The following is a 23931-nucleotide window of genomic DNA, read 5'->3' as shown; positions in this document are numbered from 1 at the left end:
ATGGATGTGAAGAGAAACATGGCCTAGGGCAGTGGTTCCCAAAGTGGGGGATGGGACCCACTGATGGGATCGCTTGACACCCTAGGAAGGTTGTGAGAGGCCCTCCAAAAAGCAAAGAATATTTCTAAATGGTTTTAAATAGCATATTTTACCAATTTTGTAGAAATATATGCATGAAATGAGTTCAAAACATGGTCATTTGATGAACACGGCTGTGTTCAACTATTCCTCAACCACCCTCAGTGACAGTGGAGGTCCCAAGTCCCCGTCACCATTATTCTATGGGTCGCAAGCTGCAAAGTTTGGTAAGCCCTGGCCTTGTGTACCATTCAGGGGGGTAGAAGGGTTGTTATGATACCCTGGTCATGCTATGGATGTCCCAAGGGCCTGCAAACAGCCTGCAGAAAGCCCTGGGCATTTTACCAGGGGTGAAAAGGCCCGGACAAAAAAGATGCTATTGACCTTGACCTTGGCTGCCAAGCAAAACGTATGTCAACAAGTGTCGAGCTTGACTGTGGCTGATGTCAGATGATGTCACTTTGACCAGCCTTGTCCTTGACATGCATAGCTGTAGGACATCAAAGTTTCACAAAGTGAACATATACTTCAGGGCCTGCTTTTGATTCATTTTGCAGAGATGCATGAGAATGTTAACCATTTAAAATAGTGTTCACCCTCCTGCATGTATCCTTGTTATGAATACAATCTCAGTCCATAAAGTTAATAACACTGAAAGATGTGAAGGAACCTGAAAAACCAGCTGAACCACTTTTTTATGAGCTCAACGAGACTGTTAAATGACATTTTCTCAAGTAAATTCATAAAACTACTGCTAAACTTAAAATCACAGGCAACTGACAAGAGGAAAGAAATCTCCACCTGACAGGTCAAAGGATGAGCTGGTCAGCTATTACAGTACAGGTTTTTAAATGAATTCCTGGGATAGTCATCATCTGGGGGGATTTTTAGAATTTATCCCAATAAAAGACAAAGAAGCATTTTCTACAGTGTTACTCTGGTGTTGTACTAGCAAATGTATATGCTTCTAAAATCAAAATATACAATAAAATATAAGAATTAGAGAAAAGACAGAGGATTTCATCTTTTCTCTTACCTTGAAACAGGGAGTTCTTTATCAATGAGCAGGCAGTTGTTTCCACCGCTCTGTTGACGTCATCTAGATGCGACGCGGGGTCTTTTTTCGCTCACGTGTGTTTACAGCACATAGGAGGAGCAGTTTTGACAACTGATTCACGTTTGTATATTTTATTGAGCTTAATTCATCAGCCTCTTTTCCCAGTATGAGCTCCCAGATAACGTGTGTCGGATGGGTGAAGAGGGGCGTCGCAAAGGAAACCCCGGACAAAGTGAGTGACGGTTAGGCTAGCTAACATTAGCAGAACTGTGGCTAATTTGTCAACAGGGCAGGTAAAATGCGTCAACACGTCAGTTTAAACGACGAAGGTTTTTCTTACCGATCTGTATGGCTGTTTACAGCATTGCTGTAATAATACAAAACTGTTATGTTATACAACATAGAAGTTCCTGTGTCATGACGGCAGTTTTTTTTCCCTTTAAATAAACTTTGGTACCGGTGTAATGGTTCAAACAGTGACCGTGTCTACAGGCGACTTTCAACATTTTTAACGCCTGTAAAATGTAAAAAAAATGAAATATCCATTACTTTTTTACAGGCACTGTATGTGATGAATAAAGGTCTTACATCTTTCAGGTTGAGCTGAGCCAAGAGGAGCTTCAACGCATCATTACTGAAGCTAAAGAAGAGCTGGGGTATGTCAGGCTTAAACTCATATTATTACACCGTTCACCTCTATTTTCTCCCTAGTCAAATGTATAAAATATACACATTTCCAGCCAGAAAAATGTATCATTTGTTTCCTCTTTCCTAAATCAGGGAACTAGCTGAGGATGAAGAGGACGAGGATGATGAAGGCATTTCTTCAGATCCTAACAGTAACATCACAGAAGCTGCAGAAGCTCCAAAGGATGGGATCGAAGTAGAGAATGAGGAAGATGATGAGCTAGCGGAGTACGGCTTGGATAAATATGATGAAGAGGATACAGGTACAGAAAGTAGAGGCTTTGTTTAAAGTAGCAGGGACAGAATAATTTGTTGTATGTACGTATCTAATGTTTCTTTTTCTTCTATTAAGAGACGGCTAATCTGGGCGATAGTCTGGCTGGGCTCACAGTGTTCAGCTCGAATGAAGAGGATCCTTACATCACTATCAAAGACACAGTGAGTGCCCTCAAGCCTGCACTCAACCACAAACATGCAACTTTCAAAATCCTGACAACCAAAACAGGGTTGAAATTCTAACTGATGCTCAGAATACCACTTGATGAAAATTCAGATCAAGTTTGTCCTGCATTGGTTTGGAGATTTGAAGTAAGATCAACAAGTAATGCTTGATATCTTAACTGTAAAAATGCATTTGTTTCTTTTAGGACCAGTATGAGAGAGAAGACTTCCAGATCAAGCCGAGTGACAATCTCATCCTGACTGGCAGGGCAGAGAAGGACTGCTGTAACCTGGAGATCCACGGTAAATATTCTGTCTACTCTTGCTATAGTTTATAAAAGAAGCTGAATGGATTTGTTGGTGTAAACATATTAAAATGACCATTATCCCCATGGCTGGACCTGATGCTACCTTCTCTTGCATTGCAGTTTATAACTCAGAAGAGGACTCTCTTTATGTGCATCATGATATCCTGCTGCCAGCTTACCCTCTGTGTGTGGAGTGGCTAAACTTTGATCCCAACCCTGCAGAAGCCACTGGTGAGAACGTCTAATCAAAAGAGGAGAACTAAAAAGTGTCTTACTGTATCAGATTAATGAAGGCTCACCTGACCACGTCCTGCTCTGTCTGTCTTTACCATAGCTAACTATGCTGCTGTGGGCAACATGACTCCACAGATTGATGTGTGGGACCTGGATGTGGTGGACTGTTTGGAACCGGTCTTCTCTTTGGGGAGTAAAAAGGCTTCCAAGAAGAAGAAAAAGAAGAGCAAGAAGGTACAGCTCAGAAATCATACTGTCTTATGTAAGCACAAGAGAGCAGGCTCAGGTAAAGTTAAACAAGGTGAGACAGTGCTTATTAAGTATGATTTTTTGTAAACTCAGGTCAATTTAACTCCCCACAAAAACAACATAAATATGTGTATGTATATGAAACTAAGTTTCAAAATCATTTAAAATGAAGTGGTTTAATCTGCCCTAGGATGCTGTGGGCGTGTTGGTTTCATGTCCATTCAAAGTAAAGATGAGCTTCTGTTAACGTTTAAAAAGAGCTACAACCTGACATAAGAGGACTCATTTATTGACTCTACTGAATCTGAACTACTCTGTGTATGAGCCTCAGGAATCACAATCAGATTTATGTCATCACAGACAGATAGTTCAAGACTTTTCTAAGACATATGGAGCTGACAGCCTTTGGGAAAAAGGATACAGAAAAGGGGGTTCAAAAGCTGTTGTAAGCTGTTTGTTCTTTATAAATTAAAGCTTCATGTACGAAGCACTTTTCTATGCTGCTGTCGTTTACAGTAGAATGTGAATGTCTTTGTTGGTCAATATTTTCTGCCTTATGAGATGTTATTCACATTTTTTCTCCCGTTTTCTCTGATGTCAGGGGGCAGCAGCAGCAGAACCCATCGAAGGACACACGGATGCAGTTCTGGATTTATCCTGGAACAAACTGGTCAGGTTAGTATCTCTTTTTATTTTTTTCCACAATTAAACCATATCTGTGGCTTGGTCCATTCATTGAGTAAATCCTCTCTTTTGATTAGAAATGTGTTAGCCAGTGGATCAGCAGACGACACGGTCATCTTGTGGGATCTTACACAAGGCAAGCCGGCTACAACTCTGTGCAGGCACACTGACAAGGTATCAATAAAAAAAATTAACTTGATGTATTCACATTCAGATTTTACAGGTGGGGGTTTCTGTTGAACCTCATATTCTGTCTTTCAGGTTCAGACATTATCCTTTCACCCATTTGAGGCACAGACTCTGTTATCAGGATCATACGACAAGTCAGTTATCTACTCTTGATCTTAGTTTTCTAACAGACTGAGATTAAAAACAGAAGATATATGAAGAAAACTTTACTCCTCTGAGGTTAAGGCTAACATGTTCTTCCTTACAGGACTGCAGTCCTGTACGACTGCCGCAGTCCAGACAACAGCTATCGCACCTGGAGGTTCAGTGGTCAAGTGGAGCGTCTCACCTGGAACCACTTTTCACCGTGCAACTTCCTGGTGGGTGCTTCTAGAAATAACATACAGTATGAACAATTAACAGCAGTTTTTTTTCACGACAAAAAAAAAAACAGACTGGCATAAATCACCCAGCCATCACATGAGCCATCGTAAGAATGATAGTAAGAACCCAGGCAACACAGAAACTCCGTACAGCAATCAATAACAAACTATTACTTTAAACATTTTTGCCCTTGTGAGGGGTCCTCTGAGTACATTTCTAGGAACAGATGAGATGGTAGCATGCCTCTGCGTTTAAGACCTGATGCCATGCCAGCACATTAAAAATGTCTTTAGCCTTCATACAAAAAAGTTGATAGATCAACCCAAACAAAGTCCTCCAGCTTAGAGCCAGAATAAAGATTTGAGTAAATGTTAAAATTCTAGGAAAGAGGCAGGTTTTTAGAGAACCCTCATCAGGTTTGTATTCAAACAATGTTTAGGTTTTAGAGGATTTTTCCTTGGGCAGCCCTATAACTAAACGGGTTAACTTGATTATGGTTTCATTTTTCAGGCCAGCACCGAGGATGGATTTGTCTACTGTCTTGATGCACGCTCAGATAAACCTGTTTTCACTCTGAGAGCTCACGATGAAGAAGTTTCAGGTTAGTAGAAGCATTTGTGTTCATTAAACTAAAAGTAAAAGAATAGTCCAGCATCCAAAAAAGGAATAAAAATTACCTGTGTTTGATTGAGAATGATGTTTATAAGATAAAAACGTAGGCTAGCTCTCCTAGTACAAATGCCTGAAAAATGAGAAATTTGCAGCTGCTTTACATTGCAATTTCCATGTATTTTCACAAGTGTCTGATTTAAGTGTTTTAGGTTTTAGCTGTGTCCCTCACTCAGGGTCAGTTATCATGATGTGATAGAATTTGGTATTTTGGGGCTATGAATGCAAAAAAAGTGAGTCTAAAAAGGAAAAAATATAAGAATGAAGACATTTCTTCCTGGAATTTTGAATATACCTGCTCATATTCAAGATTCAGGATTCTTTTTTGTCATTGTCATATTGTATAATGGTACACAAAGCAATTTGCTCATGTGCCACTAGATTTCTGCGTCTGGTTCCTGTACTGGGGCTTTTAAGATGATATATAACCTTCCTGCAGGTTTGGACCTAAGCAGCCAGATTAAAGGATGTCTGGTCACAGCATCAGCTGACAAACACGTGAAAATTTGGGACATTTTGGGCAACAAACCCAACCTAGTGCACTCACGGGACATGAAAATGGTAAGAAGTTGCATACAAACACTCAAACTTTTGAGAAAGCCATTAAAGTTGGATCAATTTACACATTTGTTGAAGTAAGATGTTGTCAAAGGTGATATGCATTTTTCTCCTTCTGTGAACAGGGAGTGCTCTTCTGTGCTTCATGTTGTCCTGATCTGCCCTTTGTCTACGCCTTTGGTGGACAGAGGGATGGCTTACGTGTTTGGGATATAAGCGATGTAGCAGCAGGTACTGTTCTGTCCTTCTCAATATTTACTGATCACTAAAATCACAACAAAGATTAAACGAGTCTTGGAGAAACATGTCTGAAATGTATCTACGGGGTCACTTGTTAAATCGGAGCTCATGTGTTTTTTTAATGTTTTTGTTTAGTGGCTGAAGTGTTCGGCAGTCGAGAGCGCCTGGTGGTGAACGCAGGCTCACAGGCATCAACCTCAGCAGCTACAGCAGACATGGAAACCTCCTAGTGACGTCGTGGACACATCAGCTAACTGTATGAATGATTCCCTGGAAACTCTGAGGCTGCTCTGCCTGCTGGTTCCCTCCTCGAAGTTCTGCTCATGGGAAAAAAGGGTGGAAATAAAAGCAAAGGGAAGCTGCATTCATGAAGGATATGAAAGATTTGCCAGAGTGCCAACTGAACTACAACAGCGGAAAAACTTGTTCAACTTGTCTTGCTGCAGAAAAGAGGAGATGCACACTGATAGAAGAGTGGAGATGTTTCTTATATTTATGTAAGGAAATACTAACAGGAGTTTGTTTTGATTGAGGGATTCGGATTTGTGTACAGAAAAGCATCGCTTTTACTCTGGTCTTGTTCCAAAATAATTGCATAACTGTGATGTTAATTGAAAAAAAAAACAGTAAATGCAATAACCTTGAAAGGACTTTATTCTTTTCTTTTTTGTTACCTTAAGATTTGTTCCATTTGGCCTTTCCTCTTACGTTTCTAGATATTTTGAAGGGTAATTGATGATTTGTGGGACTTTGCTACATTTACATACCTGGGTTTCCAGGTAGTCATCGATGATGTGAGTTAATGAATTAAGCCTGTGCACTCACATCTGGCCAAAGTATAAACAAATAATATACTCTGTTAAATGTACATCTTCAATAAATCTATATTGATGATAACCTTGAAGTTCTTCTCTTTTTTGGGGTCTGCAGCTCTAAAGGTTTCCATATGCCTCTTTTAAAAACAAAGTTAAACATTTTCAGGATATTTTTGTTTTCATCTTGATTACAGCTTACAGCTCAAAATTAAAAAATACACTATCTCAAAATAATAGAATATCACAAGTACCAGTCCTTAAAAGGGACTTAGATAATACATAAATGTGGACCTTTTGGAAAATGATGCTCATTTGTGCACTCAGTAAATTGCTGAATCAATGCAACATGGCATGGAGGCAATTAGTCCGTGGCACAGCTTGGATGTTAAGAAGTTCAGGCAGCCTTCAGCTCGCCTGTATTGTTGAGTCTGGTGTCTCATCTTTCTCTGGACATTTCCTCGACAGTTCTCTACAGGGTTCAGGTCAGACTAGTTGGCTGGCCAAACAATCACAGTAATACCATGGTCATCAAACAAGTTTCTGGTAGTTTTGGCTTCACTCTTGGCAGGAGCAAAGTCCTACTGGAAAATGAAATTGATATCTCCATAAAGCTTCTCAGCAGGCAGGAGCATGGTGCTCCAAAATCTCCTGGTAGACGGCTGACACCTTCAACTCTGGACTTGATAAAGCACAGTGGACCAACAGTGGCAGATGGCATGGGAAACCATCACTGACTGTGGAAACTGAAAACACTGGACCTCAGGCACCTTAGATTCTGTGTCTCTATGGTGAAAACAGGACTTTGGACCACTGAGCATCACTCCAGTTCTTTTTCTCCTTAGTCCATGACGCTTAAAACATCTTTAGTTTAGGATTGGCTTGACACTTGGGATAAGACACTTGTAGCCCATTTCCTAGACCTGTCTGTGTGTGGTGGCTCCTACACTGACTCCAGTCTCTGTCAACTCCTTGTCAGGCTCCCCTCAGTTCTTGAACCCACTGTGTGACAACCCTCCGAGGGTTGCGCTCATCCCTGTTGCTTGAGCACCTTTTCTTACCACACTTTGGTCAACTTTTCATGCATATGCTTTCATACACCTCTGAGAACAGCCTGCCCTTTCAGCAATGACCTTCTGTGGCCTACCTCCCGTGTGGAGGGTGTCAATGATTGTCCCCCTGGGCCAGTGTTTCCCAACCATTTTTCCTTGGAGCCCCCCCCCCCCGTACCTAAGAAAAGTGTAGCCCCCCCAGGACCCAAGAGAGAAGAAAAAGTGACACACTGCTGCCACAAAGCATAGACTTCAATTGTTTCACTGACAAAACCCTCAAAAAGACCCGTGCATGCTTGTATAAACTAATTAATAACTGTTTTATTATTGGGATAAGTCAGAATTTGCTAATCTAATTTTGGCAGCCTTAAAGCAGACAAAGCCTCATGCCCCCCCTCAGACCATGGGGCCACCCCCTGAGGGGTCTCTGGGGGGACCTCACGTTGGGAACCAGTGCGCTGGGCAATAGTCAAGTCTGCAGTCTTCCCCCTTGGTTGTGGTTGTGTGAACTGAACCTGAGTGAGAATGAAGGCTTAGGAAACCTTCGCAAGTAATACTTTTTCACAATATTCTAATATTTTGAGGTAGTGGATTTTTGATTTCCACCAGCTGTAAGCTGCAACCATCAAGACTGAAATAAAAAGAAAAGTCTTGAAATATAACACTTTGTATGAGATGAACCTAGAATTATAAAAGGTTAACTATTTGAAGTTAATCACAGGAAAAGATGAACTTTTGCATGATATTCTATTTTTTAGATGTACCTGTGCACTATAGCTAAACGTATTGTCATTGGTCCATTAAATCATAGTTTTAAATGTGGCATATGTCGAGTTACTAATCCATGCAAAATGAGAAAAGAAAAAAATCATGTATTTTTACTTTTTAAAAATATATTAAGTAGGATTAATAAGTGTTAAATGATTTCAAGTGTTTTAGTGGAATTTTAGAATCTATAGAACGAGCGGGGGTTAGTGTGGGTCGTTTAAAGCGGAACAAATGTTGACGGAACTACACGGAAAGTAAGGAGTGATGCACCACCACTAAATAAAGAACAGAGCATGGCGTCGGGTCATCTTTGCAAGCTACACAGTTTACTGACGCGACTTTCTGTCGGCAGCACTTTACGACATGCACAAGGTATGCCGTGTTTGTACTCGTAATCCAAATGGCATTTTAAATATTTGTCATTTATCAGTTTAGATCCGTAACGTTACGCTTGTGTGCGGTAAAAGCTAACAGATGCTAACCTTGAGAATACCCTGCATTTAGCTAGTATTTAGTATGTGACGGCTGTCACTAACATATTTCTCTTTCAGCCTTTCAGCCAACAAAAGGACATCTCTATTTACAACAAGACTAACTTCTTACCCTAATAGATGATTGTAAATGTGAATTAATCTGGCAGTTTGAAGAGTGCTTCTCTAATGGTCATTTTTGGGTCAGAGGTGTTATGGTGACAGTAGTCAGTCCCTGAAAAGTAGCCAGCTAGGGGAGTCCACCCAGGACATTAAGACCATCTTAATGGTCCTAGTTCCGTGTAATCTAAGGAAGCAGTTCTTTGTGGTGGGGATTAAATTATGTAAAAAGAAAACATACTTGTTTACAAAAAAATAGCTATTTTCTGCATGAAGCACACTTTGTTGCAATATTTGTAATTTTGGTCATTTTAAAAATGATTGGTTTAATGTACAAAACTTATGAATTCTTGTATGAAAAATTCTTGATGTGATTAATTGTTTAGCTCTTCAGGCATTTTGCATTTACTCCAAGTGGACAGGACAGAAGACAGTGCAGGAAATCAGGGAGAAATAATGGGGAATGACATGTGGTAAGGGGGCCACGGGACCCAAGAAAGTGCTTGCTATCTGTTAGACCAGCAACTGTAAATTGAGCACAATCTTCACCTGAAATGTCTTATTAAATCCACAATAGAAGGAAAAAGTTGACAGCTGTAATTGAGTAGTTGGATGTTTGGCTGGCAGCTTATGGAGAGCCTCAGTAGTGACCATACTAACTTACGACTTTCAGCTACAGCAGTTGCTGCTAAGTTCGTGTTAGTTTCTGTCCTACCAAACATGTATCTAATAATGAGTCAAACAAGGTAGGGCTCCTCTAGTTTACCACATCTTTTCTAATCCCTGATGCATACAGCTGAAGGCTACCAGTTCACACGAACAGTTAACCTCTGTAAAATAGTTCTCTTTTGAATTATCACATTCCAGTAATATATGTGTGCCTCACTTGTTTGATTTTCTGTTGCAGCTGTGCCAGTGCGACAGAAGTCCAGCGTCCATGTTCCTCCACTTGATAGCCCTGAATGGTATGTTAAAGATTTGAATTTAGAATACACACACTTTATTTAATAATGAAAATGGTTTTAAAGTTTAAGGCAGCTGATTGCAGCTTTTTCCCCTCATTGGGCTGCTACAAATGCCGTATTGTGCATTTGGTTGTTCTGTGTGAATGAAGCCAGATAGGATGAACCAATGGTCATTTTATGCATTAAAGATGGAAGCCATTATAATATGTTAAATATGAACTAAATGCATTTAGAACAAGCTTTTGGCTCTAAAAGTAAATTAAATCAATCTTATCGCTTACTGTGAATATGAATGGAAAATTGTTCTTTTTTTGCAGCACACTGTTGATCTTTGACACCTTACCAGTGCTGGTGATAACATGTAAACATAAATTGAAATGTAGTATGAAGAAAAAGTCACTGATTCACACTTAGGGTAGGGTTGAGGAAAGGTCTCATGGTAGTTGTTTCCCCCTTTTTTAACAAAGTTTTGACCATTGGTCTCCTAGCCAGATATTAGATTGTGATCTTAACACAAACTTCCTTTTTTTGCCTCTAGTAACGTGGAAATTGGTGTAACTACAGATGGAAAAACGGTAGTGTGCTACCATCCGACTGTCGACATTCCCTATGAGCTCACCCAGGTAAGAGAAAGCTTTTGGATCAAATGAATATTAACTTTTAGCTTGTTTGATGACAAAGTCTAATACAGTTATTCCATAGTACAGGATATTTTCCACCATTTATATTTCCAGAAGAACCCTGCTTACTAACTTTTTTCAGACCAGCATATGTTTAATGCTTGATTTGAAGATCTGGCACATGGTGAAGCAATGCAGAGCTACAAATGAATTTTATTGACAATAAATGTTACATTGTGCTGCTACCCAAGATGTACACTACATAAAATTGATCAATTATTATAAGCAACTAAAATACTGAAGGACATTGTTTTATGATGCTCTAAATCTTTGCAGCCTATAGAGCGGCCAGACCCCCTGACCAACCCGCCTGAGACCCACGACCAGATCTTAAAGGCTCACCTCAGCAAGGAGGTTCTGAAGGGCAAACGGGGTCCAACTATAGAGGAACTTAGCAAGATGTTTTTCACCACCAAACACCGCTGGTATCCAAAGGGACAGTAAGTTCACACAGCAATGATTCACACCACTGTTTGCTTAAAGGTTAGCTTCATAATACAGCAAACTCTGAACAGCATTCAGTTTTTCACTAATTCAGCATTACAAATTAATTTCAACTGTTTACAACTTTAAGTGGAGCAAGGTAGATGCTTGGTTTAATGAAGCTGCTGTATAAATTGAGCATAAATATGCTTGTTTGATTGATCTGCCTTGTTGTTTTCTTCTGTTGTACAAGAAAAGTTAGTACCTCAGACTGAATTTGCCTGTTCTGCCTTTCACAGGTACCACATGAGGCGCATAAAGAAAAACCCACCAAAGGACAGATAATCTCAGTCGCAAAATGATTGATGACTTTTGTTTGTATTATTGTCACTGTAATATATAATAAACTGCGAAATAATATATCAGCTCTGATGACTTTTTGATGCTTTTTTGTTTGTTCATAATTTTCATGCTGCAGAAATTAAATTTGCACCCAAAGAAAGAGTGATCCAGTGCCAAATCAAAAGCATCTTGGAGTCCATAGATACTTTTTTTCATACTTGCTTTACTTTAATATTTATATGAAATAAAAAAACGCTCTGATTTCAATTTTAGAATGTAATTAAAAGATGCTCGTTATCACCTGCAACCATTTTTTTCGCATAAGCAGCAGGTCAAACTGAGGGGGCTGTATGAGCACAGATCCTCACTGGAAATGCAGAATTTATAATGTAATACTTAAACCCACCGGTTATCTATCCATGATGCTCCAGAAAGCTTTTACTGAAGGGGTAATTCTTATGTTTTTACAAAATACAGTGCATTCAGAAAGTATTAGACCCACTTTGTCAATTTTTAAACATTGCAGCCTTATGCTACAGTTGTTTAAATTCATTTTTATTCTTGTTAATCTACTCTCAGCACCCTATCATGACCAAGTAAAAACAGAACTTTGCCACTTCGTTGAAAAAAAACATCACATTTTCATAAGTATTCAGACCCCTTGCAATTTAGCTCAGGTTGTCTCATTATGCTGAGCTGTTTCTACACCTTGCTTGGAATCCACCTGTGGTAAATTATATTGGCTGGCCATGATTTGGAAAGGCACAGGCCTTACAGCTGACAATGCATATCAGAGCAGAAACCAAGTCATGATGTCTAAGGGACTGCCTGTAGGTTTCAAGGACAGGATTGTTGCAAGGCACAGATACGGGGAAGGCTACAAATAATTCTGCTGCTGTGAGGATTCCCAAGAACACAGTGGCATCTGTAATTTTCAAACGGAATTTGTTTTGCACAACAAGAACTCTTCTAAGAGCTGGTCACCTGGCCAAACAGAGCAATCAGGAGAAAGGGGACTTGGCGAGAGAGATGACCAAGAACCCAGTGGTCACTCTGCGTTCCAGAGATTCTGTATGGAGTGGCTAGATGTAAGCCTCACACCAGTGCACAAATACATTCATGTGATTTTTACCACAGAGAGCCTTCTTTCAGCATTTCAGCTGCAGTGAACAGATTAAATACTTGCAGCATTTATGTTAGGAAAAAATTTTAGTATTAGTATTGTAAGTAGATTATCAATGCATATGAGGTTGAGGTGTTTTCCACAGAGTGCCTTCTTATAGCATTTAAATTACAGTGAACAATTATTTTCAGCATTTAAGTGCGGTACGACTGCATTCGTTTTTAGTAAATAAACCGTAAGTAGATTTTTTCGTGTATATAATATGCATGAGGTGAGGCAGATGTAGCTGTTTTTACAACAGTTATTATCTGTGTTCTCCCATATGATAGTAATGTGTGGGGATAAGTTAAAATGCAGCATAGTTTACATACAAAGTGAGTGTTTCTGTAAATTATAGGTAGTTTCACATTTATTTTCACAGGCCGGTTTGAGCACGAGCATAATTTCTTGCGTCAACTGCCGTGTTTCTCCGCCCCGCCCCGGCAGCTCAGTCAATCCAACCTTAAGAGAAGGCGAGTCCACGGCTAAAAATATCATAGCTAACAGAAGATGGCCGGTTTGCCTCGTAGGATTATTAAGGTACACTTTCCACCGGGCATTGTAAATATATATATAATAGCATTTATTTTATTATCTCAAAGTCTCATATGTGCAAACAGCGACGCACTATTTCTTGTATCTAGCGTGTCCTAACGTTAGCTTGGCTAACACAATTAGCTCCTACCTAGCTAGTTAATAAGCTAGCTCACTCGTCCGTGATTTCTATTTCCGTTATCTGTCGCTTTATTTTTGTTTAGTCTGTTATTTCTTTAATTTTGTCAGACTTATCTTGTAGTTTGCACCGCAGCATGTCCCCCATATGCGGTATGAATCAACAAAATATGTCAATCCAGTTCCAGTGCCATATGAATGGAGTCGTTAAGTTAGCACGGCTAGCAGCTGTAACTCAAGTTATTGTTCAACACGTCCAGCACTTGTGTTGTTGGCACCCCTTTTGGTATCAGTAAAATTCCGAATGCTCGTAGATAATCTAAAACGTAAGCATTCATTTTCCTGTGTGAAATGAATTGTATAACTTAATGTACTCTTAAGGCCTGTTGCGTTGCGGACCCCTCAGGGCCAGGCCCAAGAGTGGGCGCGATCAGCCTTTTCCGCCACATTTACCAGCTTTTCTTCTATTAAGTTTTCACAGTACGACCAAGCTGTCATTTAGAAACCCGCAGGTTGTTTGTTACAGGAGTCAGTGGTGTATGTTGCTCGCTTGAATCGCGTTTCTTCCTGTTGACTGCAGATGTTTTGCTGCACCTGCTTGAAAAAAATGCAAAAATATGACAATAATGTTCCGCTTCCTCCTTTTAACTTCCGTTGTCGATGTTCTCTAGTGTGGCACAATATTTATCTAATCAGTTAAAACAGAAAATAATGTGGCATCGTTTTAATTAACACGTATTTTAGTGAAGGGGTTGCCTTAGCAAAACTGATTTCCGAAAAGACTGTAACCAGCCTTCGAGGAAAGACTGGAGGATTTGTATGGAAATAAAACTCCTGTATTTATATGCTGTATTATGTTTCAAGATATGTTGTCATATAAAGGCCTATTGATTTCATTCAAATCCCAAAGGCTGCTTTGGACTGTTTAAAAGACAGTTGCAGTTTATATGTTGTAATTGAATTAATTCTTTAAAGCATAACTAACCTAAAGCACCCTTCAAGTAACTGTAAGAGATTACTGCAGAGACCATGCAGTGCTTTAGTTCCTTTATTTTTGCATTTATTTAAGTATTTAAAGTAAAAAAAATGCTCGAAGTGGAGGAGTTACAGTCGCTTTGTTTGTGTCAGTGTTTTTTTTTTACTTTTTTGTCTGATTTCTACCTAAGATAAAGCCAAAATCTCAAGGCATACCACATTCATATCCATAAGAGACAACCACTTCACCATTAATACAGATTCACGACTTAGGATTTTTGCCAATATACCAGTTTATTAGAGATTAATTTTTGCTCAAACTAATATTACATGTATAAGTAAGATGTAAAACTTCAGTCCTTATAACACCCTTGAAGTTTAAGGAATGATCATAAACAATAATAACTTATGCTGTTGGTCCTGACTAAAAATCCACAAACTTATTTGGATGTACAGACAATATTTACTGCAGATATAGGCCGAAATTTACAGTGATTTAGGCAGATATTGACAGCTGATATAGGGCCATATTTACGGCCATTATTGTACAATATCAACAGCCACAATAGGAGAAAATTTATAACTGATATGCTGTTATTTACAGCAGATACATGCTAATGTTTACAGCAGACATGGACGAAATTTACAGATGATAAAGGCTGATATTAACAGTTAATATAAGTCGATATTTACACCCTATATAGACTGATTTTTACAGCCTTTAAAGGACAATATTTACATTTGATATAGGCCAATGTATTCACAGCCAGTGTTTACAGCTGTTAGGGCTTATATTTACAACTGATGTAGGCTGATGTTTATAGCCAATATAGGCCTATATTTACAGCCATTATAAGGACAATATTAACAGCTGGTAAAAACTGATCTTTACAGCAGATATAGGCGGACATTTACTGCAAAGTAGACTGATATTGACAATATTGGCTGATGTGTAGAGCCCTTTTGGGCTGATTATTACATTGGTATAGGCCAACATTTACTTCAAATGTAGGCGAATTTTTACAGTCAACACAAGCCGATATTTACAGCCGATATAGGCTGATATTTAAAGCCCTTTTAGGCTGATTTACAGTTGATATAAGGCTATATTTACAGCCAGTATTGGATGATATAGGCCAACGTTTACAGCACATATAGACTGACACAGACAATATATTAGTTGTAAATATCTGCAGAAATTTTCGTATCTGCTTTTACTGATCATTAACTTTTCTCATTAACTTTATGCAAATGGTATTATGCATTCCTAATCTCTAGTTGTATAGTTATTGCACTGACATGTGGTTTTGAAATTTCCCACAGCACACCTAATCTTGTGCCTTGCCACACCAGTGAAAACCACTGGTCTATATGACTCATTACTGGTTGGGTTAGTGTCATGTCATAAAAAACAAATGAGCAGTATTGTGCTGATGGCTGTAGAGGTTAAAGTTAGGAAGTTATGGGAACATTTATGTTGTTAAGAAACCAAATTACTTGTTGATTGTTTCCTTAAATCAGATTTCCAACATAGAAAAGTCATTCACAGTGTCATTACTTATCCCCCATTCTGACCACGCTCAGGAGACACAGCGGTTGATGGCAGAGCCTGTTCCAGGGATCACAGCTACACCGGATGAAGAAAATGCACGTTACTTCCATGTGATCATTGCAGGGCCTCAAGACTCCCCCTTTGAAGGAGGCACATTCAAACTTGAACTATTTCTTCCAGAAGAGTATCCCATGGCAGCTCCCAAAGTGCGATTCATGACCAAAATCTACCACCCCAATGTTGACAAACTGGGAAGAATATGTTTAGACATTTTGAAAGGTAAGTGAACTCGATAGCAGCCAAGTAATTGCAAGACTTTTGATTTTTTTTTTTTTTTTTTTTCTATTGTCAGCCCCAATGTCCAACCATACTCGCATCATATGTGGTATTTTTTTCTTTGTTTTCTAAGTTTCAGACCTAGAAAAAAGCACAAATTATCAACAGTAGAAATTGCAGTTAGTGACTTCTGACTATTACAAGAAAAAACCTGTTTATATTACTGTCAATCAAAGGTGACTAAATTATTATGTATGCCTACCTACCTAATCCTTAGACAAAAGTATAGTGAGTACCCAGTAGAAGCCTCATAATTGGCAGTCCATATTGTTCCCAAGCATGTTTAACCCTCAAGGTCCAGTTTGTTTGACAAGTTAAGTGCTCCACTTCCCTTTCCCTGGCATGGATGGAGGAGGTGGGCTTTGGCACGGTACGGTTGCTCATGCAAATGGACCGTAGGAGAAGGAAAAAAAGTTTGGGAGCCACTGTTGCAGAGGGACCAGAAGGTATCTGGTTGATTATCAGTAGCTAACGTGCCACCGAGACTCAACAATCAAAGTGAAACATTGAAATATGACTTCTGTGGTTTACTCTCTCAGAGACTTAGCTGGGGCATTTATCGTCTGTCAAACATTCAAGTGGAGACAATAAAACAGATATCCAACACCCACAAACATCTAAATTACTTACAGAAAACATTGAGGGTAAGGAATAAAGTGACTTATTTTCAGCAATGGCTGAAAAGCAGTTGCTTGATATTTGCAGAGGGTGGTCTTGTGAGGCAGATACTCAGAGCTGATATGCTTACATCCATTAAATAGAGCTTGGAGGTAAACAGCTCAAGCTCTTGTTTATCGGCAGGAGCAGAACAGACAACAGCACAGGGGCTGCCAAACTTACCAATGCAGTAATTAAGAAAATATGACATCATATTTTTTATGCTCATTATTATTGTTTCTCTTAATCATGTAGCCTTAGGACAGCGTGGATTGCTTGGCGTCATTTTCATTAATGTATTGTGGCAGGATGCCCTTACTACACACTAATGGTTATGCCCTGTCACTTTAAAATCTTTTTTATTTGCAGACCTAACCCTCTATTTTTGTCTTCCTTTTCCTTCTTTCTCTGAACTTCCCCCCTGCAGATAAGTGGTCTCCAGCCTTGCAGATCCGTACAGTGTTGCTATCTATTCAGGCGTTATTAAGTGCCCCCAATCCAGACGACCCTCTGGCAAATGACGTCGCAGAGCAGTGGAAGAAAAATGAAAGCAATGCCATAGAAACAGGTGAGGATATGCGTATGCTTTTTTAACTTTTATGTAGTGAACTAAATTTAGATCATCATGTGTTTGCAAATGTCTCGGTTTTAAAACTGTTGGAGAGCAGGGATGATTAGCCTGTGACCATTGAGTGTTTTTAGTTTCTGTCTCTTGAATGGAGTTTAAATAGGTGCCAACTTGGTCTTTAAGTCATTAGGAAAATAGCAAAACCATTTACATGTTTTAACTGATAGGGTATAGTTGGTTTGAGACACTTGTCCTTTTGTCTTCCTAAGTGGGACATGTTGCCTGTTATTCCTCATGTAAACACTCTGGTGTACTACATTTATGTACATCAGTTGGGACACAGAGACAGCGCTAAAGTGTGCTCAAGAACAATCTGGGTTGTTCTGGTTTTGTGGAAGAATTATTTCTTTAATCTGTCTATTTTCAAAGCAAAGATAATTGGATAAAAATGTGAAATAAGCCAAACAGTCTCTGAGCGCCCTTATGATATGATAGCTCTATAGCTCTAAGTTACAAATCAAGTTAGTGCTAACAATAAATGAGATGTTTATCAAGTTAAATCAAATGATCTGTAACTGTGCAAAGCAAACACTCGCCTCATGTTGCTGACATCAAACTTTAGGAGGAGAGAACATATCTGTTACCTCATTACTGGGCTTCACAGACACAAATGGGTTTGATTGGCTTGTCATCTGTCTAGCCTTTAGTGTCAAAGTAAAACATGCTGATGACTGGACTCAGACTGAGCTGCTGTCCGTCACAAATCACTTTGTTATGCTAACTGCAGCATTGTTTGTGCACCACAACACACCATGAGTGTTTAAACCACTGATGACGGTGTTGCAAACATCCGCACCATGTCAGAAATTTTTGCTGGTGACGGTGTTTATATCGGTTTACTGCCCACCACTACAATAAATATACCAGTATAAAGTGCTTAGAAAAGCAACACTGACTGGGGCTGGCGCTACTTTTTCCCTTTTTTTGGTCACTTGGTCATAATCCCAGTGTAATAACAACCCCAAAGGTAAACTGATAAATATATAAACCTTGTAGAGCGCTGGTTTTTAATTAAAAAGACTCCTCAGTTAAAGAAAGCAAATGACCAGTAGTGATGGCAGTGCAATTCATAGATCGCATGTCGACTTTACAGCCACAAGCTGAGAGCTTAGCTATCATATAAAAGCAGAGGTGCAAACTCTTTATGTCATAAACAGGTGGCACTAAAAGATGTAGAGCTGTAGAGAAACTGCACATCATGGACTTTACTGAACTTGATAGGAATAGTCACATGGGGCAAAAGTTTAAACCTTTTTCCTTCTAGGAGAGTCAGAAAAAACCAAGTGTCTTGTATACTGGCGCAACCTAGTATCAACAACATTTTACTGTAGAATGTAGCGTAAATTTAAATAGTCGTCTAGTAAAGCAAATGCCTAAAATCTGCCTTTTGGTTTTAATCATTGTAATGAACAAATAGTTACATTATTTCTTCTTTGGCTTAGAAAAAACTATTTTCTCAGAATTAAATACCAACAAGTAAGTCCATTATTTGATTAAATAAATAGCTTATTTAGTGTAATCTTTAGTTTCTTGCAAAACATTAGCTTATTTGCCTGATAAACCTTTAACTGATCATTGTAGTAATCTGTTAAACGTTGTTTGAGTAAAGCAGGGCACACATTTCAGCGCTTTTTCACATTTGTACTCTTAATTCTCGTTTGAACTTACATTTGAGAATCAGGTTTGTGGTTGTTCCTGAATCAAACTATACCAAAAAAGTTAGATATTTGATTATTTGTCACCATGAGAAGAGTTTATTAGATCTTCAAGATGTCAAAGTTTTTTTCTGTGTGCTGGACTTAATTGAGTCACCGTTTTGAATTCTTATTTAGAAATATGGATTTATGAGAGTAACTTCATACTGCCAGATGTTGGAGTTTGTTTCCATCTGTTTAAAGTCTGCAACACTTTTCTGCTATCTGTCCTGCTCAGTATCTCCCTCTTCACCCTCCCTTACATAAATACCTTCTCACCATTTTTTTATCTCTCTGCCCCCCCACAGCCCGAGCATGGACCAGGACCTACGCAGGCGAGGGCAATTAAAGAAGAGAGACCAGGCGACTGAATGTGATCCATAAAATGTACTTCTACTCTGTCAACATTTGAATTTAACGGACACAGAAAAGAGAAAAAAAATTAAGGATTATAAGTCAAAAGCTATTTGAAAGACGAGTTTTACTGCTGCAGACCTCTGGGTGACTTATTTTCCTCTCTGAGAAGCGTTATATGTGTGTTAGCTTTTTTTTTTTTTTTTTTTTTTTTTCTCCTATGTTGCTATTTAAATGCATGGACTCAGAATGACACCCTCCCCACTACAGTCTTAAAAATAACATGTTGTCCTGAACTAGGCGCACACTGGTACGTTTGCAAACTATACATTCATACATTAAAGCTGTTCTTATTTCAACACATGTATTTTTTTGTCCACACATCTGTATGTCTCTGATCAGAGATGGTTTATTTCATCACATAGAGGTCTTCTTCTTTTGGAATGCTTAAGTTTGTGTCTACTCTTTTTGGGGTATAAGATGAGTTTTTGGAGAGTAGCCCTTACAGTAGACAAGGTTAGTTGGGTTTGTACTCCTGTGTTGCAAAACAAAGATACTGGTGATTGCAAGCTAATCTGATGTAGATCACACAGGGCACTTCATATGCACACAGGGATGAAACACTTGACCTTGTTTTATGAGAAGAGTTTAAAGAGTTCCCACAATCATTAAAAATCCACTCCAAAAATTGTTTAAAATTTTAAAAAGCTTAACAAATGGCAAGGCATTTTCTTCTTCTGAAAACTGAGGATGGTTAAATCCAAAATATTTAAAGTGTAATTAGCTCTTATGCACTTGAGGTGGATGCACGGGAAACACTTGTCTGAAAATCCTAAGCTAACTGTATATCAAGAAGCATCTAGTCCATTGATTACATTGCCGTTTTCCACCATTTTTACTCTCATTTTTTCTTTTGCATTGGTAAAAAAGCCAGAACTGTTAGCGACAGAAGCCACCCAGGTGAAGACTTTCCTCTCAGTAGTCCAAAATCTGCCCCTTTGATGCAACAGTTTGCCCCTTTGAAAGGCCTGTAGGGCCAGAGATCTCCCTCCTTAAAGTTTGAAAGGAAAGTAGTGGTTGTGTTGCACTGATTTTCAGTCAGACAGTTTGGGGAGGGTGTGCAGATTACTTCCAAATGCTTAAATAAAGCCATTTGCAGCACATCCATCAAGGCAGAGCATGAATTCTTGTGCTCTCTCTTAAGGGTGTCAGCCTCTGAGCTGTTTCTGTTTTTATGTTATTTTTAACTGTCCACGCTCTCTGTGTCGCCTGTTTATTTTATTTCAGTGTTAAAGGCGTGTACCATAATCCAACTGATGTCAGGAGACTGGAAACTGGTTTTCTTTAGAATGCGTATGGGAGTCAGGCTATTGAGTCGACTTAAAGGGAAAGTAAAGGCTCTCTTTTGTACTGTTTTGTCATTAATACGTGTTTCACCACTGTTCTTGCTCAGTCTGAGGTACTTTAGTGTGATGAATGGTTTGGGGGTTGGAAGCAGGAAAAGTGATACTGCAAATAAAGTATTCAAAGTTGAAGATCTTTTGTGCTATCACTTTTTATTTGCTGCTAACTGAAGAAAAGCCTTTAAATTTTTTCTTTTAAAATGTACTGTAATGACGCTTTAGAGTAACCTGTCTGCCATCAGATGAATGCTCATCAGCTCATTGGAGGGGTGGTGTTTTGTAGTGAAGCTATTGTCATTCAGCCTTTATTTTTTTGGGTTGATCTCTGCTCTTGCTTGCCGTTGGATTATCACAGGCTTTGTGTTGCTTAGATTTGTTTGTTTCCTGTCCTCACCCAGAGTTATTAACTGTTTCTGACTGCTATATTTACTCGAGTCTGAGAGATGGAGTACGACTTAAATACCCAGTTAATTTATTGTTTTACTCTTGGGACTGTGACAGCTATCAGAAAATCAAGAAACAGTCACTCACTGGATTTTGAAAGCATTTAGATCAAAAGATTGAGAGATCAAACTGTTGAATCTGCTCCCCATGTGTAAAAAAAAAGAAGAGTTCTGTTGGTAATTTCAGTACATTTGCATACACGGCTCTTCAACTACTCTGTAAATAAACTGAGTTGAGTAAGTAAGAAGAGGCGTGTCTTGTTTGTTGTGTTTGTGTTCTAGAAGCTTTCATTCTGCAAAATCATTGTTGTGGATTGTGTTTAAAAGGGCAAGCAAATGGAGGTTTTGCACAAGTAGTTTTCAGAAGCATCCTTGAGACAGCCGCGGAAAGACAAAACATTCAGGTATCTGCAGAAAGTAGAGCGATTGACGCCCTGCTAAGGAGCGGATCAGAAACAGGCAGAGAGTCACAAATACACAGTATGTAATACCCATAGGAGCAGTTTATCATGAAGAACACGGCACAAAGACACTGGAGCTTCATCCAAGGTGAAGCTCTGAAAAGTATAAAAATGGAAACAGTGCATACAAGACTGAAAGAAATACACATGAAATAGCAAAATCTACCAGAATTATTAAAAAGTTAAGGATTGCAAATCAAAGGAAAACATAATTTATAACAATTTAAGAAACAAACGTTCAAAATTACAGTGTCTTTTAAAAATATTCCCGCCTTGGACCCTTTCTTTGATTTTATAAATCAATCAAGGCCGATTTAAAACAGACTGCTCAGGATCTGTCAGTTCACACAGAGATGGGGTGTGAACAGCTCTTCTCAAGTCTAGCCACAAATTCTCTGTTGGATTGAGGTCTGGTCTTTGACTGGACCATTGTCTCGCTGGAAAATAAATTTCCCAAGCTGGTACTCTCTTGCAGACTGTGTAAGATTGTCTATGATTTTCCTATATTTTGCTGCATTCATTTTCCCCTTTACCTTCACAAGCCTTCGAGGGCCGGCTGCTGAGAAGCATCCCCACAGCATGATGCTGCCGCCGGGGATGGAGTGTTTGTGGCGTAGTGCAATGTTTGGTGTCGGCCAAACATTGCTGATGGCCAAAAAGCACCATTTTGATCTCAGACCAAAGAACTTTCTCCCACATGACCATGGAGTCTCCCACATGCCTTTTGGCAAACTCTAGTCCTGATATGAGTTTTCTTCACCAGTGGCTTCCTCTTTGCCGCTCCCCCATAAAGCCTTGACCGGCAAAGAACCCAGGCAACAGTTGTTGCAGAGTATGCAGAGTCCCTCCCATCTCAGCCACTGAAGCTTGCCAAGATTGCTGATTAACCAGTTACCCAGCCTTCCAAACAGGTGTCTTTATACTGCAATCACTGAACTCAGGTGATCCCATTTTAATTAATTGAGACACTATTGGCACCAATTGGCTGGACCTCTGTTGAATTAGGCCACTCACTTCAAAGTGGGTGAATTTTTGTGCAATCACTTATTTTAAATTGCATGTTTTTGTTTTATTAACATAACTTTGTAGAAATCTGTTTTCACTTTGATATTCAAGAGGGGTTCATGCATTTTTTTTCTTGTCAAAAAAGCCAGATTGTTTTGAACATGGCTGATTTATAAAACCAGTAAAAAGGTAAAACATCCAATACTTTTTATAGGCACTGTAAATTCTCAGAACTGAGAATCTATGAATAAAGATCTACACGAATATATACAGAAGTTTTGAAGATGTGAAAAAATACAGAAATATACTATTCTTGAATACTTTCAAGAAATCTAAACCATCAATCTTCATTTTTCTAGTGCCAAATAGAGCAGGTGGAGTCTCCCATGTGTGATATTACACTGATTATTCTAATATTGCCAACTATAATGAAAAATAAATGGGAGGTTTTTAAAGTCACTTAAGTTTGGCTGCTCCCACATTCATTTTAACATTTCTAATAACGTAATAGATGCAAGGCTCACACTAGTAGAGGTCAGGCGGGTTCACAGCAGCAGGCCATCCACACCAACAGTCCAGAAGAACCAGTCAGACAAGAGAAAGAGAGCAAGGAGATCAGAGCCAGTTCCCTTGGCAGTCTAAGCCTATAGCAGCATATCTAAAACATAACTTTAGGACTACTTTTAACTGATTGGATCCTGTTTTTATTTCTTTTATTTCTCATAGCCTATGGTAACTTAAATTGAACAACTATCCTTTATTGCTCATTGCTGAACCTGAGTACAAGTCGTGTTTTTTTCATGTGTCAAATATCCGGAATGACACTAAAATCAGCCTTCAGCCAAGTCAGAACCAGCTCTAATATAAAAACTTTTGAAAAGTTAAGTTTTAAGCCTCTGCTTAAAAGTAGAAAGGGAGCTGTCCACCTGGACTCTGGTAGGAAGATGATTCAAAAGGACAGGCTTGCTGAAGGCTCTACCTCCCTTTAGAGACTGAAGGCACCAGGAGCAGACCTGCATTCTGGGAGTGTAATGTTCCAGAGGGATAGTAGGGTAATATACGATCTTTAAGATATATTGGTGCCTGACCAGCTTTGAACATGAAGAGACGTATTTTAAATTCTTTTCTCAGTTTTCTAAAGAGAACGTGCAGAGATGCTAGGACAGGAATAATGTTATTTCTTAGTTCTAGTCATTACAT

General features: G+C 39.0%; 3 protein-coding genes across 3 annotated transcripts; all 3 read left to right on the top strand.

The window, feature by feature from the left end:
* Positions 1-1194: 1194 nt before the first annotated feature.
* pwp1 (PWP1 homolog, endonuclein) lies at positions 1195-6638 on the top strand. The gene is made up of 15 exons (XM_041780374.1): positions 1195-1367; positions 1733-1791; positions 1916-2085; positions 2175-2260; positions 2470-2566; positions 2692-2802; positions 2906-3039; positions 3656-3729; positions 3816-3912; positions 4000-4061; positions 4175-4286; positions 4801-4891; positions 5399-5520; positions 5643-5748; positions 5893-6638. Exons 1-15 carry the CDS (start codon positions 1302-1304, stop codon positions 5985-5987), a joined length of 1482 nt encoding a protein of 493 aa, XP_041636308.1. The 5' UTR covers positions 1195-1301; the 3' UTR covers positions 5988-6638.
* A 1995-nt stretch (positions 6639-8633) lies between these two features.
* mrpl42 (mitochondrial ribosomal protein L42) lies at positions 8634-11467 on the top strand. Its single transcript, XM_041781109.1, has 5 exons — positions 8634-8761; positions 9887-9944; positions 10483-10567; positions 10901-11064; positions 11347-11467. The coding sequence occupies exons 1-5, from the start codon at positions 8683-8685 to the stop codon at positions 11390-11392; spliced, it is 432 nt and encodes a 143-aa protein (XP_041637043.1). The 5' UTR covers positions 8634-8682; the 3' UTR covers positions 11393-11467.
* Positions 11468-12975: 1508 nt separating this feature from the next.
* ube2nb (ubiquitin-conjugating enzyme E2Nb) lies at positions 12976-19778 on the top strand. The gene is made up of 4 exons (XM_041780841.1): positions 12976-13091; positions 15783-16029; positions 17171-17311; positions 19374-19778. The coding sequence occupies exons 1-4, from the start codon at positions 13062-13064 to the stop codon at positions 19412-19414; spliced, it is 459 nt and encodes a 152-aa protein (XP_041636775.1). The 5' UTR covers positions 12976-13061; the 3' UTR covers positions 19415-19778.
* The last annotated feature ends 4153 nt before the right edge of the window (positions 19779-23931 follow it).

Source organism: Cheilinus undulatus, linkage group 23 (assembly GCF_018320785.1).
Source record: "Cheilinus undulatus linkage group 23, ASM1832078v1, whole genome shotgun sequence".
Lineage (NCBI taxonomy): Eukaryota > Metazoa > Chordata > Actinopteri > Labriformes > Labridae > Cheilinus > Cheilinus undulatus.
This window is presented reverse-complemented; position numbering and strand designations above follow the sequence as displayed.

What these genes read in the sequence shown, in the direction of transcription:
- pwp1 (XM_041780374.1), top strand. Translation starts at nt 1,302, where the DNA reads ATGAGCTCCCAGATAACGTGTGTCGGATGGGTGAAGAGGGGCGTCGCA. An exon ending in AGAAAAAGAAGAGCAAGAAG is followed by an intron (nt 3,040 to 3,655) that starts GTACAGCTCAGA and finishes CTCTGATGTCAG; the next exon opens with GGGGCAGCAGCAGCAGAACC. An exon ending in ACTCACGGGACATGAAAATG is followed by an intron (nt 5,521 to 5,642) that starts GTAAGAAGTTGC and finishes TTCTGTGAACAG; the next exon opens with GGAGTGCTCTTCTGTGCTTC.
- mrpl42 (XM_041781109.1), top strand. Translation starts at nt 8,683, where the DNA reads ATGGCGTCGGGTCATCTTTGCAAGCTACACAGTTTACTGACGCGACTT. An exon ending in TTCCCTATGAGCTCACCCAG is followed by an intron (nt 10,568 to 10,900) that starts GTAAGAGAAAGC and finishes AAATCTTTGCAG; the next exon opens with CCTATAGAGCGGCCAGACCC. An exon ending in CGCTGGTATCCAAAGGGACA is followed by an intron (nt 11,065 to 11,346) that starts GTAAGTTCACAC and finishes TGCCTTTCACAG; the next exon opens with GTACCACATGAGGCGCATAA.
- ube2nb (XM_041780841.1), top strand. Translation starts at nt 13,062, where the DNA reads ATGGCCGGTTTGCCTCGTAGGATTATTAAG. An exon ending in TGCCTCGTAGGATTATTAAG is followed by an intron (nt 13,092 to 15,782) that starts GTACACTTTCCA and finishes GACCACGCTCAG; the next exon opens with GAGACACAGCGGTTGATGGC. An exon ending in ATGTTTAGACATTTTGAAAG is followed by an intron (nt 16,030 to 17,170) that starts GTAAGTGAACTC and finishes TCCCCCCTGCAG; the next exon opens with ATAAGTGGTCTCCAGCCTTG.